Source organism: Palaemon carinicauda, chromosome 40, assembly GCF_036898095.1.
Source record: "Palaemon carinicauda isolate YSFRI2023 chromosome 40, ASM3689809v2, whole genome shotgun sequence".
NCBI lineage: Eukaryota > Metazoa > Arthropoda > Malacostraca > Decapoda > Palaemonidae > Palaemon > Palaemon carinicauda.
The window spans coordinates 13,623,039-13,640,538 of NC_090764.1; the positions used below are offsets into that span (position 1 = coordinate 13,623,039).

General features: G+C 33.8%; 3 protein-coding genes across 3 annotated transcripts in view; all 3 read left to right on the plus strand.

Annotated features, from left to right (window-relative positions):
• LOC137631705 (uncharacterized) overlaps positions 1–17,500 on the plus strand; it is a 550,730-nt gene that overhangs the window by 146,899 nt on the left and 386,331 nt on the right. The gene's annotated exons all lie outside the window — the stretch shown is intronic.
• Positions 8,616–9,116, plus strand: LOC137631698 (putative uncharacterized protein FLJ45035). The gene has a single exon (XM_068363576.1). The coding sequence runs from the start codon at positions 8,616–8,618 to the stop codon at positions 9,114–9,116; it is 501 nt and encodes a 166-aa protein (XP_068219677.1).
• LOC137631699 (uncharacterized) lies at positions 13,057–13,548 on the plus strand. The gene has a single exon (XM_068363577.1). The coding sequence runs from the start codon at positions 13,057–13,059 to the stop codon at positions 13,546–13,548; it is 492 nt and encodes a 163-aa protein (XP_068219678.1).

The following is a 17,500-nucleotide window of genomic DNA, read 5'->3' on the forward strand; positions in this document are numbered from 1 at the left end:
AAAGGTATGTACCATCTCAATGGTTAACGCTTCTTGCATTGAATCTCATTATAATTCCCTGCCAAAAAAAAAAAAAAAAAAAAAAAAAAAAAAAAATCCATAGATATAAAATCTAAAATCCAAAGTTAAATCAGCCGTTCATGCAATCCACGCACAGTACAGCAACCCTAGTCATGCCAGGTAATGAACGAGTATTACGGAAATACGAGTGATGGAAAAGCTCAAAGGATCAACATTGTGGTTACTGAATTTCATTGCACAGGTGTTTGTGTCTTCTTTGATCTAAGCAGATAACATACTAGTATCGTGTTCTATGTATTACAAATATTGATCTTTTTCATGCGTATCACACAAACCAAAATCTGGTATATCAGGTGAAATACATTAACCTATTCGAATTAATTCGAACATTTTTCACCCCATCTAGGATGATGATGCTAATAATAATAATAATAATAATAATAACAATAACAATAATAATAATAATAATAATAATAATAATAATAATAATAACAATAATAATAATAATAATAATAATAATAAGTTGCCCTGAATAGTTTGTTTGTTTATTTGGTGTTCTAGATTTAAATAGTATTTCCACATGAAAATATAAACAAAACGATAATTTACATGGACAATAATTATTCAATACATAGTTACTAGTATACATCATGAACTTTCTCTCTCTCTCTCTCTCTCTCTCTCTCTCTCTCTCTCTCTCTCTCTCTCTCTCTCTCTCTCTCTCTCTCTCTCTCTCTCTCTCTATATATATATATATATATTATATATAAATATATATACGAGTCTTTTTATAGTTTACATATGACATCTGTTTTTGACGTTGTTAATAATTTATATAGGACACATCTCTTTTGACGTTGTTACTGTTTTAGAATGATTTATTGCTAACTTGTTCTCATCATTTATTCATTTCCTTATTTCCTTTCCTCACTGGGCTATTTTTCCTTGTTGGAGCCCTTGGGCTTATAGCATCTTGCTTTTCCAACAAGGGTTGTAGCTTGGCTAGTAATAATAATAATGTATATATATATATATATATAAACATAAATTCTACAAAGGCCCTGTCAATTGCAATTTTTTCCTCCTTTCAATTTTTTCCTCCATCTCTGCAGACCCCTTGAAACTCAAGTCTCCCCCCCCCCCCTCCCTCCCTATCTCCCCCCATCTCCCAATATCCAACAGCCGCGGGGGGATTTCTGGAGGAAAACAAAAATGGCCGCCTCTTGCCGCGTCTTTATTAAGCTACTAATTAAGTCGTGTGACGCGCCGCCTGCAACTCTATGCTCCGGGTGGCACTGTCGAGGTGACGCTAGGGGGGGGGGGGGGTTCCGGGGGAATGGAGGGCGAGCTAGTGGGGGGAGGGTGGGGAGGGGGGCAGGAAGGAATGGGCGGAGCTGGAATGAAATTAAATGGAGTAAATATAGTGATCAAGTTCTCCAATAGTATGTCTGTCGACGGTACAGAATTAATCACGTTTTGACAATTTTATTTATTATTTCAGCATTTATGCATAACACTACACAAGTAAACACCCATACATCTATATACCTTATATAAAATACACAAGTCAACACCCATAAACCTCTATATCTTATATACAAATATATATATGAAATCCATAACAATTAAAACTCCTATCATATTTTTCTTCTAATAATCGATTAAACTGTCTGAAATGTAATCAATTAACAATATCATTTCGAGAGGAAAAAAAGAGGATTATATTTGAGCAAATAACATAACTAAGTAAATTTCATGAATATTCGTCACATAAACCACCTGAATAACTCTTAATACTGGGTGGGGCAGATCCATGTGTTATTCATTATAAAGTAAAGATTTATAAAAACCAGGAGTACAGCGTTGCAATATAATTAGTATTATGGATCTTATTTCAATATAAATTTATTAGTCTTAATATTCAAAATCTGTACAAAGTGAAAATAGAACATAGAATATATAGCAAATATAAGGGGAAAAGGTAGAGAAAACGAGGAAACATTCGAGAAGAGAATTTTAGCCAAATGATGATTAAACTAACAAGCAAAGGTCCTGAATTAAGAAACAAGGTAAAATAAAAAATAAACAAATAAATAAATAGTTAAGTCTAGAAACGTAGTTCAGCAACAATAACAAGAGAACTCTTTGACGAGATATGTGTAGTCCATACTTATGATAAGAAGGTTAAGGAACAATAGTTATGTCCTAGTAGTTAGCTAAATCAAAGGCAGTATCAAAATAAATGCGAATAAGTCTATAGTTAATTACATTATTAAGATTATTGTGTATGTAACTAATTAGAACTGCTTGTCAAATAAATAAAATTTCGTTGTGAATAATAAAAAATTGTCTTCAAACATATCATTACATTAACAAACAATAATTACTGGAATGAACTACAACGAAAATAAAATGATATCGATCAGTAAGATGTCTGTTTTTTTTTTCTTTATATCCTGAAGGATATGAAAATATCCTCATCTGTTTTATATGAAATATTTATCATATTTTACCATGATCAATATTTTAAAAACTGTTGGCTAAAAGAAGTAAACATTAAAATAAATCAAATTAAAATCAAGTTTACTTAATTTTACTATTCCCACACCTCTTGTTGGTGCTGTTTACAACATAACACGTTTAAAATCCAAAATGAATAACTATTAATAAAAAAATGAAACGTACTTGATAAGTGCTTTAAATATTACTCTTAATGTCAGTTATAAGAAAATCATTTACTTCAGTAGATATGACTGACTGAATGAATGATATACCGATATAAAAATCATAACAGTAATGTCAATAAAAAGATGAATTCATAATATGGAATGCATATTGTTTCGATTACATTATCAACAGAACCTTGGTCTGGGACAAGATTGATTGATTTCCTTTGCATACGAACTATATATATATATATATATATATATATATATATATATATATATATATATATATATATATATATACACATTTATATATATATATATATATATATATATATACATATATATATTTATATATATATACACACACACATATATATATGTATATATATATATATATAGATTTATATATATGTATATGTATATATATATATATATATATATATATACTATATATATATATATATATATAGTATATGTAACCTATACATACAAATAGGTGAATAAATATGTAATAAATTTATTGTCTCCCATATTTCTTATCCACATCAAACAAACTAACACTCTCTCACCCCCCCTTCCCCCACCTTAACAACCCCAAACCAACTCCTACATCTCCCATCCAAAACCAGCCAAGCTCTCTGGGTAGTAATTAAATACGGCATAATGGTCGCCAGGAGAAAAACAAAGGCAGGCTATTTAATAAGATTAAAGAAAAGACTAATTAATCTTGGAAGACATTAGAGAATTTCTGCTCATATTTCTCCTCTTCTTGGATAAGACGATGAGGGAAGTAGCACACACGGAGAATAAGTCGATGATTCATCACGATCTCAACGTATTGGAAACGTTCCTGCCTGGTGATCTGCCGGACTGGGGTTCGAGCCCCGCTCAAGCTCGATAGGTTCTTGTAGTGTCTGCAACTTCACCATCCTTGTGAGCTAAGGATGGAGGGTTTGGGGGAGCATACGGGTCTACCTGCAAAGTCATCAGCAGCCATTGCCTGGCCCTCCCTGGCCCTAGCTTGGGTGCAGAGAAGTCTTGGCCTCTGATCAATGATCATATGTATATATGGCAAGTCTCTAGGGCACTGTCCTGCTTGATAGGGTGATGTCAATGTCCCTTACCTCTGCCATTCATGAGCGGCCTTTAAACCTTTAGGAGAAGCCGATTCTTAACGAGAAAAGAAAATATTTATCAGTCTCTACTAGTCTCGGAAGGCTGCGTTACATCCGTTAGTCCACAGCATCTCGAATCTATTTTATACAGGTTAACAGTTCTCTCAGTGCTCGTCATACATTTTTTTTTTAAACCTTTTTATCCCATAATCGCATATCTAGAAAAAGTAAATGTATCAATTCCTTCTAATTTAAGTTCACTATTTCTACTCAAAATTTATTTTTCTATAACACTCAAGGCTCAAATAAATAAGAGAATAGAGCCCACTGGTCAATGATAAATTTCTCTAATTATATATAGAGAGATAAACGTAAAAAAATCAGTATTACTCATTCTAAATGAAATAGGGTGAACAACCTGTGGTGAAATATAATAATAGAATAAGCGAAGGGATGGAATTATACTGGACTTATATTATATTATATTACATTATATTATATTATATTATATCATATTATATATATATATATATATATATATATATGTGTGTGTGTGTGTGTATGTGTGTATATATATGTACTGTATATATACTGTGTATATATAAATATATATATATATGTATATACATATATATATATATATATATATATATATATATATATATATATATATATATATATATATATGCGCGTATGCATATATATGAACAGATACATGTATATATAGGCTACACACACACACACACACACACACACACACACACACACACATATATATATATATATATATATATATATATATATATTTATATATTCAATTAATATATATTTATACATATATATATCTACATATACATATATATATATATATATATATATATATATATATATATATATATATATATATATATATATATGTGTGTGTGTGTGTATATATATTATATATATATACATATATAAATATATATATATATCATATATATATATTATATATGTATATATATATATATATATATATATATATATATATATATATATATATATATATATATATAAATAGATAGATAGATAAAAGTAAATGTGATTAAATAAGAACGAACGTTAATAACCTTACTATTTCCGAAAGACATAATCCACAGGATTTCGAAATGCGAAGATTTTTAATTAAAGAAGGGTACCAGTATAGTTATTTCCACCCCATCCTACCCTCTGACATCCTGTCGTAAGAACCTTTAAATATTTCAGGAATGGAATGAATGACTTTCGAAATTAATCAAGCACACGGGAAGAAACTTCTAATATCGAAAAAAAAAAAAAAAAAAAAAAAAAAAAAAAAAAAAAAACTTTCTCATCAGCAGAGCAAAACTCATCAAACTGTCATTACTCCAAACGCAAGAGAGCGAACTTAAATAGCTCGAACCTCATCGAAGGGTATGAATTCAATCCGGGCCGCGAAATTAAAATCAGCGAAAAACCACCAAAGGCAGCGCCAAAGTTTCCTCACTCCAAAAATGGCACCGGGCACACATATGAGCAGGCAAAGAGTCGGGGAGATGAAGCCTCTGAAATTAGTAATGAGTTCTTCTATAAGATCCTAATGAGAAAACTTTTTAAACAGTAAGCGAGAGAGAGAGAGAGAGAGAGAGAGAGAGAGAGAGAGAGAGAGAGAGAGAGAGAGAGAGAGAATAGGGGGTAGCTGATGAATGCCGTCTTCACTTTCCCCTTCCCCCTAACCAAACGTCGCAGAGTCAATCTGTATCTCCCCTTACTTCCCCTCTCCCCTTACTCTGCTTCTCCCCATTCACGGGAATCTCTTCCAGACGGACCAATTAATAAAGGAACCGTAAAAAAAAGTGGGTAATACCGACTCCAAATATCAAATCGGCGACTGCAAAAGTGAGGATATACCGCCATTGAAGAAACTTGGGGACTATGTTTTAATGGTAAGTGACGCGAAACGTCCCCTCATTCAAAGGCCAACAAATGAGGGTTTAGATGTGGGTGAAAGAAATAAGTTTTCTTCGTAACAGTTGAAATATTTTGCAAACATTTAAAATAACTGGAATGTAATAAATATGAATATTAAACTAATATTAAAAATGAATTTACATACATACATATGGACAATATATACATATATACATACATATATATATATATATGTATATATATATATATATATGTATATATACATACATATATACATATATATATATATATATATATATATATATATATATATATATATATAAAAGAAATGGGTCACAAAGTAAGCATAGGAAAAGGCGGGCATAAGGCCGTTAATGGGCTTGAACTGTCCATGGAATAATGGTGGGAATGTATGAAGAGATTGCTGAACCAATTCTCCTTCATGGAATGAATACATACATATGGAGGCTATACACATATATACATATACACATAATATATATATATATATATATATACATATATATATATAGATAATGTAAATATATAAATGTTTATACATATATATATACATATATATATATACACACATACATATATATATATGTGTGTGTGTATATAAATAAATTTGTATACACACATATATATATATATATACATATATATATATATATATATATATATATATATATATATATGTGTGTGTGTGTGTATATAAATAAATTTGTATACACACACACACACACATATATATATATATATATATATATATATATATATATATATATATATATAAACAAAGAAATATGCGCTCATTGCCCTTTTATATACTTACACAGCAGTAATGTCCTCAGTTAGTGAACCCCAAACACAGACTACATCATTCAATTCTAGCTTTTCTGCAATTTAGACATGAAGGCTATTCCGTCACCACAACCCCTTTACCTAAATCTAGCCAGTTAAGACTTTTCTTGTCCTCCATCTTTTTTGTCTTCCATGAACAGGCATCATATGTAAAAAAAAAAAAAAAAAAAAAAAAAAAACTTATGAGAACACCGGATACAGTTATTTACCTCATTTATAACGACAAAATCATTCTCACATTACCACTTTACAATACCATTTTGTTCCCATTCACCTCCAGCATCCCAACCTAACTTAAGTACGGAAGCTTTTTTATCTATTTTCATCAACAATCCTCTTCTAAGCCCCCTAACTTCCTTGCTTCATCCATTCTGTGATTCAATCCATTTTTATGCCATCAACTGTTACTTTTATTTATAAACAATCTTAATGAGCAGATTCGATTTTTTTTTTTTTTTAAACAATTAGTCTTACTCGATTTCGTCGATTTATTCGCACGAACCTATACTTACTAACATTTACTGGAAATTTTGCAATATTACACAATCAATCAATCAATGTATATATATATATATATATATATATATATATATATATATATATATATATATATATATATATTATATATATAATTCACTTATCTATATAAAAAGTGAACAGTGTATAAACACTCTTTGAAAAACCTAATTTCTACAATTAAAAAAATCATTACAAGAGTAAATTGAACTCCGATCAAGTTGCTTTATCTAAATCAATACACGAGAATCGATCTTTCTGAAATAAATAAAAATCCATAACAATTGAAAGTATTACTGTATTTCACATCTTTCTCTTAACCCTTTTACCCCCATCTTTGGAAATTTCCAACCCTTAACCCCCAGGGGGTTATTTTTTTCCCAGCACATTTTGCAGTATATTTTTTTTTAAATTGCTCTAACAGCCTTAATTTTTGTCATAGAGAGGTCAGGTTGGTCTCATTCTCTTGGAATATGCCTGAATTTTTTTCAAAAAATTATCAAAAATATGAAAAAAACATTTTTATAGCATTTTTTTTGCAAGGACGTACCGGTACGTCCATGGGAGTAAAGGGATGGGTTTTGTGAAACGTACCAGTACGTCCTTTGGGGGTAAAAGGGTTAAATTACGAAGCAGAACTCGATGCACATAATATGTGTAATTACAAGTCAGGAGGTGGATGGACGTGGGATGAACGAAGAGAATATTGGTTAAACGCCAGAACTAAGAATAGGACTTACAGGTATTCCAACAATACAACAAAGAATAGGGCCTATTCATGAAATGCAACAAAGAATAGGACCTATTCCAGAAATGTAACTAAGAACAGGACCTATTCCAGAAATGCAACAGAGAATAGGACCTACAGGTATTCCAACAATACAACAAAGAATAGGGCCTATTCATGAAATGCAACAAAGAATAGGACCTATTCCAGAAATTCAACAAAAAGAATAGGACCTATTCCAGAAATACAACAGAGAATAGGATCTACAGGTATTCCAACAATACAACAAAGAATAGGGCCTATTCCTGAAATGCAACAAAGAATAGGACTTATTCCAGAAATGTAACTAAGAACAGGACCTATTCCAGAAATGCAACAGAGAATAGGACCTACAGGTATTACAACAATACAACAAAGAACAGGGCCAATTCCAAAAATGCACCAAAGAATGGGACCTATTCCAGAAATTCAACAAAAAGAATAGGACCTATTCCAGAAATACAACAGAGAATAGGATCTACAGGTATTCCAACAATACAACACAGAATAGGACCTATTCCGGAAATGCAACAGAGAATAGGACCTATTCCAGAAACACAACAAAGAATAGGACCTATTCCAGAAATGCAACAAAGAATAGGTCCTATTCCAGAAACGCAACAAAGAATAGGACCTATTCCAGAAACGCAACAAAGAATAGGACCTATTCCAGAATCGCAACAAAGAATAGGACTTATTCCAGAAATGTAACTAAGAACAGGACCTATTCCAGAAATGCAACAGAGAATAGGACCTACAGGTATTCCAACAATACAACAAAGAACAGGGCCAATTCCAAAAATGCACCAAAGAATGGGACCTATTCCGGAAATGCAACAGAGAATAGGACCTATTCCAGAAACACAACAAAGAATAGGACCTATTCCAGAAATGCAACAAAGAATAGGTCCTATTCCAGAAACGCAACAAAGAATAGGACCTATTCCAGAAACGCAACAAAGAATAGGACCTATTCCAGAATCGCAACAAAGAATAGGACTTATTCCAGAAGTGCAACTAAGAATAGGACCTATTCCAGAAATGCAACAGAGAATAGGACCTACAGGTATTTCAACAATGCAACAAAGAATAAGGCCTATTCCAAAAATGCAACAAAGAATAGGACCTATTCCAGAAATTCAACAAAGAATAGGACCTATTCCAGAAACGCAACAACGAACAGGACCTATTCCAGAAATGCAACTAAGAATAGAACCTACTCCAAAAGTGCAATAAAGAATAAAACTTATTTCAGAAATGCAAAAAATAATAGGACCTATTCCCAAGACGCAACATAGAATAGGACCTATTCTTGAAACACGGTTAAGAATAGGTCTTTTTCCAGAAATATGAAACTAGGAACAGAACCTACCCAGATATGCAACTAAGAATAGGACCTATTGCAGAAATGAAACAAAGAAAAGGACTCATTTTAGAACTGCTAAAATAATATAATTCTAGAAATTATAGAATAGGATTTATTCTATAACTGTTGGAAATAATAAGACCTACTCTAGGATCTATTGTAAAATTGCTAAAATATATGAACTATTACTTAATTTCTAACTTTAATAGGATTTTTTTAAGTATTGCTGTAAAGAATAGGATAGTACCTATTCTAGACTTGCCACAAAGAATAAGACTTATTCTAGAATTGGCAAAGAAATTGAGTTTATTCTAGAAATACATAAGCGTCAAGCATAGAGCTGTCCCAAAAATAGCAAGTATTCTGAAATTGTTAAAGACATTCGAACCTTGTAAGGTCCCTCCGCACCTGAGGTGTTCCTCAACTATGACATTAAACCCTTTTATGATGCAACAACTAAATCAAAGGTCAAGATAATTGAAGCACATACAAAATTCATAGAAGTTGTAAGACGCCACAGCAGACAAAACATGATACTTATATATAAGAAATTATTTTGGACTAAAAAATTCTTTCATTGGCTTTTTAGGAATATAGTAGGCATTATTTCATTCATAAATAGATACATAGATACATACATAGATATATATATATATATATATATATAGATATATATATATATATATATATATATATATATATATATATATATATATATATATACAGATACAAATACACACACATATACATATACATACATACATACATATATATATATATATATATATATACATATATATATATATATATATATATAAATAAATATATATATATACTGTATATACACACATACACACATACTGTTAATATACATATATATATATATATATATATATATATATATATATATATATATATATATATATATATATATACATATATATATATATATATATATATATATATATATATATATATATATATATATATACGCAACAGCTTACCTGTCAAGATTTATTTCCACGCATACTTTAATACACTTCTTGTCAAGAACATAATAAATTTGGAAGTGTTACCTTGCACTTGAGAGAGAGAGAGAGAGAGAGAGAGAGAGAGAGAGAGAGAGAGAGAGAGAGAGAGAGAGAGAGAGAGAGAGAGAGAGAGAGAGAGAGAGGAAGGACATGCCATGAATCATTCAAAAATAAATATTAGCCCTGTGTAGGCCCACAAATTCTCCTCAGCAGATATTACACCCCTAAATCTTGCAAACTGGCGAGCCGTCTTCCACTCGGAATTCTTATCGTGGGGTCTGCGGAAAACTATGATCAATGACCTCAGGATGAAGGCCAATTATTAAGGCTAAAAGCAAGATTGGTGGTTCCAGCTTGCTGCTCGGGGTTTAGAGAAGGAGGGGCCGGAGGAGGAGGGGGATGGAGGGGGAGAAGGCTAGAGGGGGAGAAGGCTGGAGGGGGGAGGGGTTATGTGAGGATAGAGAGAGAGAGGGTGGGTTGGAGTGAAGCGGGAGAAGGAAAACATGGGGCTGAGGTTTGGAAAAGAAGGATGAAAAAGAATAGGCGATGGGGAAGGGGGTCTGCAAAAAAAAAAAAAAAAAAAAAAAAAAAAAAAAAAAAAAAAAAAAAAAAAAAAAAAAAAAAAAAGGGTGGGGGTCCGTAGCGAATCAGGAGAAATTTAAAACACAGGCTTTTAGCATATAAGGAATAGTGGAAATAAGAGTAAATTAAAAAAAAAAAAAACAAGTGGTTTTAGCATATAAGGAATGGGGAAAACTTGAGATTGATGAGGGGGTGGTCTGCAAAAAAATGGCGTGGGGGGGGGGGTTCCGTAGCGAATAAGGGGAAATTTCAAAAACGGGGTTTTAGCAAATAGGAAATGAAGGAAAAACTTGAGACTGATATAAACTTTCATGGAAGAAATTAAGAATAAAGACTTGAGAGAGAATAAAATATATCAACGAAAAGACAACCAAAACATTGGACGAATGTAATGAAGACTGGAAGAAACAAAGCAGGAAGAGATGCCTTCACTGGTGTTGCCATCGACATATGGAGGGATTTATGAAATTTGGGCAACGTGGTACTACACTGCACCAGGCTGGCCATTCAGCAAAAGAAACTGTATATGGAGAATTTTACGGGGAATATAACTGTACTTCATTTAATATACTAAAAGGGAAATTGATTTAAGGTAAAACATAACCAAGGAAATTACCTAATAATTATGATATAAATTGCAACAACACAGATTTCTCCTTATACAACATATGCATCCCCAGGTAGATACTAATATATCGTTTATTTATATCTTCATCTATTTCATTTAATATCCACGGCAGTGGTTATTAACCCTCTTGGAAAATATTATCATTATCAATATTACAGACTAGATAAACTAAATGTCTTTCATGCTCGTGTTTAAAACTATTATGAACTTCTTAATCCAATGAGATTTTCAATATCCGGTGATGTGTTTCGTTCCTTGTAATTTCTAAATGACGCCCCTTCCTTATAAATTTTTAATAATAAAACCCATTACGATACATTTACATTCTTCATGCTGTATCCAAATAATAGAGTAATCTCAAATATAGTCTAAAAATACGTCAATGTTTTGCCGTTATCTTTAAAATGGCGAAAACTGTGAATCCATTTAATCTCCAAAATTCATAGGGAGCGTCCATAATCTAAGATCTATATGTGCCTTTCTGTAAAAATTTCGTCAAAAATCCGTCGAGTAGTTTTGACGTAATCCTGTCCATAAACACGCAGACTGACAGACAGACAGACAGAAAAAAAAAATCAAATCCGGATATGGAATCCGGATCCAGAACCGAATCATCTCCTTAAGTTAATGGAGTCGTCCATGGCCTAAGATCTATCGGTGGTGGAAATTTGGTCAAAATCCGTCAAATTGTTTTAAACTTATCTTTAAAATGGCGAAAAATGCAAATCCGGATAATCTCCAAAACACATTTAGGTTGTCAATGACCTAAGATCTATCTGTGGTGAAAATTTCTTCAAAATCCGTCGTGTAGTTTTGACGTAATCCTGTTCACAGACAGACAGACAAACACAGACAACTAAGTAAATAAACAAATCGTCTCGATTTTATAACCTTGGCGGAGGTAATATAAACTGAAACGACATAAATAAAATGGGAAAACATTGCCATAATGATTGGAAAGAAGGAATATAACTCTTTTGGTAAGCTTGCTATTCAAAACGAAATATGTGTAAAATTACGAAGGAAGTCATTTCTTTGATGAAAAACCTTGGATTGGTTTCTTACTCTTGAAAAGGAATTTCGAAAAGCCAACATGGAGACCAATAAGATAGGAACGGTGTCAAGTATCAAAATATCTAAGAAAGTTACAGCCCTAAATTAGTTTGAAACCAATACCTAAAAACATATTTTAAACTAGATAATAATTCTCTCTCTCTCTCTCTCTCTCTCTCTCTCTCTCTCTCTCTCTCTCTCTCTCTCTCTCTCTCTCTCTATTTTACTATAAGCAAGATGTAATACTAAAGTAACCTACACCTAAAAACTGTGTGAAAAAAATAAGACTTCTGTTCTAAAATCCACAATATCTATTCAGTGGATGATTGATGATTACAATTTATCATTTACTTAAAAATTGGAAACGCTTTTACCATATCTTGACATTTCGCGATATCTAGTTAATACATAAATACATATATTTCTCTATTTCTCTAATCCAACTATTCCCTGCGTATTGCCACCAATAATTCTATACCCCTACCCTATGAGGAAGGGTCCTTCCCCCTACGAGGAATGGGTCCTCCCCCCTACGAAGAAGGGGTCCTTCCCCCTACGAGGAAGGGGTCTCTTCCCCCTACGAGGATGGAGTCCTTTTCCCCTATGAGGAAGGGGTCCTTCCCCTTACGAGGAAGTGGTCCTTCCCCCTACGAGGAAGTGGTGCTTCCGGCCACGATGAAGGCGTCATTCCCCTTACGAGGAAGTGGTCCTTCCCCCTATGAGGAAAGGGTCCTTCCCCCTACGAAGAAAGTGATCCTTCCCCACTACGAGGAAGGGGTCCTTCTGCCTACGAGGAAGGGGTCCTTCCCCCTACGAGAAAGGGGTCCCTCCCCCTACGGGAAAGGAGTCTTTCCCCCTACGAGGAAGTGGTCCTCCCCCTTACGAGGAAGGGGTCCTTCCCCCTACGAGGAAGGAGTCCTTCCCCCTACGAGGAGGGGTCCTTCTCCCTACGAGGAAGTGGTCCTTCCCCTTACGAAGAAATGGTCCTTCCCCTTACGAAGAAAGTGATCCTTCCCCCTACGAGGAAGGGATCCAACCCTTTCGGGAGAGGGGTTCTCCCCCCTACGAGGAAATGGTCCTTCCCCCTTATGGGAAAGGAGGGCCTTCCCCCTACGAGGAAGGGGTACTTTCTACCTACGAGGAAGTGGTCCTTCCCCCTGTGAGGAAGGGGTCCTTTCCCCCTACGAGGAAGGGGTCCTTCCCCCTACGAGGAAGGGGTCCTTCCCCCTACGGGGAAGGGGTCCTCACCCCTACGAGGAAGGGGTCCTTCCCCCTACGGGGAAGGGGTCCTTCCCCCTACGAGGAAGGGGTCCTTTCCCCCTACGAGGAAGGGGTCCTTCCCCCAACGAGGAAGGGGATCCTCCCCCTACGAGGAAGGGGATCCTCCCCCCCTCGCCCGTAACGTTGCCACATCATCTTTTTTACTGGATAGCAGTTTGTGAGAAGCCGTGAGCTGATAAATGTTGGATCAGTGTGATGTACGAGACTTAAGACACTCGCCGCAGAGGTTTACAGAATTTCAGTCAGAAAACTCCCGAACATCCATTTTCTCCTCGATGGGAATTTGGCGCGCGAGCGCGTTCGTACACGCTGCTCGGAGAAACAAATCCATCTTCACAAATCATCACTCAACTCCCTAACACACACACACACACACACACAGACACACACACACACACTCCACCTCACTGCTATGAAAAAGAGGAGGCAGAAAATGTGGTCAAAATGAAATCTGGTGAGGGGTAGGGGGAGAGGGAGGGGGAGGAGGAGGAGGGGCCACGCATTACTGCAGCGTTTATTCTATACTTTGAACCAACAATCTGAAATATACTTTAATAGAAGGAATTTTTTTTTTTTTTTTTTTTGCAATATTGTCTGACACTAAGTTGGCTAGACAAAACTATGTACATTTTTCAGCCCGTTACCTAAAACAGGTGGTCAAGATGAAATCTGGTGGGGGGGGGGGGGGCAGGTATCAATGTAGCATTTTCTTCTATACTCTGAACCTACATTGAAATAGAATTTAACAGAAGTTTTTATCTTTATATTTTATAATTTTTTTTTTAACATTGCCTGGCATTAAGTAGGCTGGACAAAACTATGTGCATTTTGCAGCTGGTTACCTTAAACAGGTGGTCAAAATTAAATCTGATAAGGGGGGGGGGGGCAGGTATTAATGTAGCCAAGGTCGATGCAGTACATAGACCTTGTATGTAGCATTTCTTCTATACTCTGAACATACAGTAAAATAGAATTTAATATTTTTCTTTTTGGCAATATTTTCTGGCACTAAGTTGGCCAGACCATGTGCAATTTGCAGCCAGTTCCCTATAACAGGTTATGGAAAAAAATCTGGTACGAGGAAGAAAAAAATGAAATACATTTTAATCAAATTTTCATGAAGTCTACCGCCAATTAAATGGGAAATTACTTATAGAAGCAAACCGTACCACGCAACGAATGACATCACGCATGCGCTCTCACTAACGCCCAGAAGTATACCTGCCATATAACCTTCTCACTTAATCAGTAGGAATCACCATCAAAAACTGATAATTAACCAATATGTAATATCGTTTCCCCGTTTTTTTTTATCTCTCCCTTTCTCGACGTCCTTAAATCCGATGGCTGAATGATGCGCCAATAAAGAACGAAGCCGGTTAAATGGTGGTAACAGAAGCTAAACAAGTGATTGTAATTATTACGGCCTGAATGAGACCAGGTTCTCCGTCTGTCTTGTCTGTCTCTCATAATCAAGAACCTACTATGAGACCGAAAGAGAAAGATATTGGATCTTGCTCTGAATGGGTGATCATGGCTTCTGATTTCTCAACTTATAATTAGATCCTTTTCACATGTCCATTCATTGGGTGGTCGTCTATCTTTTTCTCTCTCTCTTTCTCTCTTTACAAGCCATGAAGACCACATTTACAATGACACATATTGGAAAAGTAATAGATTTTCTTTCCAGTTTAAAATACAACTAATTTATTCTAGTCATTATAAGAGCATGATTCTCCTCTACATTTTGAAATTATTTTAGATATGAAAAAAAAGAAAAAAAATCTATATACAAAACGTGTATCGAATCTAATAATAAAAGGCAGACTATATCCAAGGGTGTTAATGGACATATGGCACTCTAAAGGAAGATGATTAGGATACGCAAGAAGTATATATAAAAGGGTTGATAAAAAGAGTTCCATCATTCCATGTCCTTCTAAACTAGTGTACGATGGAGGCTTTACCTGACTGACAAACCTCACCATTTTCAAACAATGCTCTCAGTAATGCGAATTCTGACGGCTGTTAATGCAGATCTCAAAACATTCTACAGTAAACTCAAAAGAAGGGGACTCTACTGCAATGTTTCTTTATTCAAAGCTGAATATGAAAAGTTTTATTGATAAGGAAAAGGCGTTTGAAATGAGAGGCTGTACTAAGAATACTAGCATCAGTCAACCCTTTCACCGCCAGTGGTGAATTCAACAAAACTTTTGATGTAGCAAAACCTTTCAAGTTAACAGAAATCTTATCTTGTTGATATCCATTGGAAATCTCTCATGAAAACCTTTCCAATAAATACCCACTTGCTGTGGTTTGGGTGATTTTTAAAGATGATTTGCTTTTTAAAATCTTAATTATGTTGCCAATGGCAGTGAAAGGGTTAATGATATTTTCATTTCTTAGGGGAAGATTTAAGAGTTGTATAACTTCTATATCATAAAGGTTGTTCTAAAATTTAAATAGCTTTATGATTACATTATGATTTTTCCAGGAATATCAACGAGTTTGCATAAAATAATTTTCAAAGCCAGTTAAAGATTTAGTTTTTTTTTTCCCACCAGCAAAGCTATTCAAATTTAGAATTACTGCTCTCCAAAGCTTTGACATACATCAAAAGGAAATTCTTAAGGAATACTAACACGGAAAGGTAAGCAATTTACGAAGAACATGGTTTCCTGCAAGTGAAGGGACAAAATCATCATAAAGAAAAGTATAAAGAAATCATATTCCAATGGGATGAAGAATGAAATAACCAATGATAGGTTTATTAAATCTAGAAAAGTCCAATACATAAGAGTAATATTATTGCTCTGTCAAATTGTGAATCAAGGTACCTTTCCAAAATCTAAGGATTTTTTCTATATCATAATTGGGAGTAATCTGGCATCACAACTCAGTGCCTGATTATGACAGATACTTTGTAAATATGATATTCCTTTCATCGGTCAGAGATTATATTATTCTATTCCTAGATTAAACTAAAAATACTTAGTTTGAGCGACTTATTTTTAAGGTGGCAAACACCAACGCTATGGAAATTGTAACATCTTTTCTAATATACTTTCCCAACAATGTACAGATAAATTAAGGTTAGTCATAAGGGTAGGAGAAGAATATAAATTAAGGTGAGCTATAGAGAACAAATTTACTGGTGGACTAAGAACATCAGTACGAAGTAGAAAACCATGATTCAAAGAACAATAATTAAACTGTCTTCCTCTGTCGTGAATAGTGTTTAAACACAGGATAAAAAGATCATGTCGAGTTTGAAACCCGATGAACAATACAGCCACTTCGAAAAGTAATCTTTAGTTTAATGAACGGAGTATAAAATAATGAAATTTGTGGGAAAAATTATGGAAAGAAAATATAATTTCTTTCCAGTAAGACTAAAACTGAATATACGGGGAAGATAAATTTGCAAATAAATAAATAAATAAAACAATAATTAAATAAATAAATATATAAATAAAGAAATAATATACACGAGAAAATATTCAAATATAAAATTCACGAAGGAAACAAATTCTTATACTGAAACGACGCAATAAGAAATAAGGTACCCGACCTACTAGATTGCCTAAAACCACATTTCTGAAAATAAAGTTAGATATCATTATTATTATTCCAAGATAGACTATAACCTAGTTGGAAAAGCAAGATGCAAGTCCTC

What these genes read in the sequence shown, in the direction of transcription:
- LOC137631698 (XM_068363576.1), top strand. Translation starts at nt 8,616, where the DNA reads ATGCAACAGAGAATAGGACCTACAGGTATTCCAACAATACAACAAAGA.
- LOC137631699 (XM_068363577.1), top strand. Translation starts at nt 13,057, where the DNA reads ATGGGTCCTCCCCCCTACGAAGAAGGGGTCCTTCCCCCTACGAGGAAG.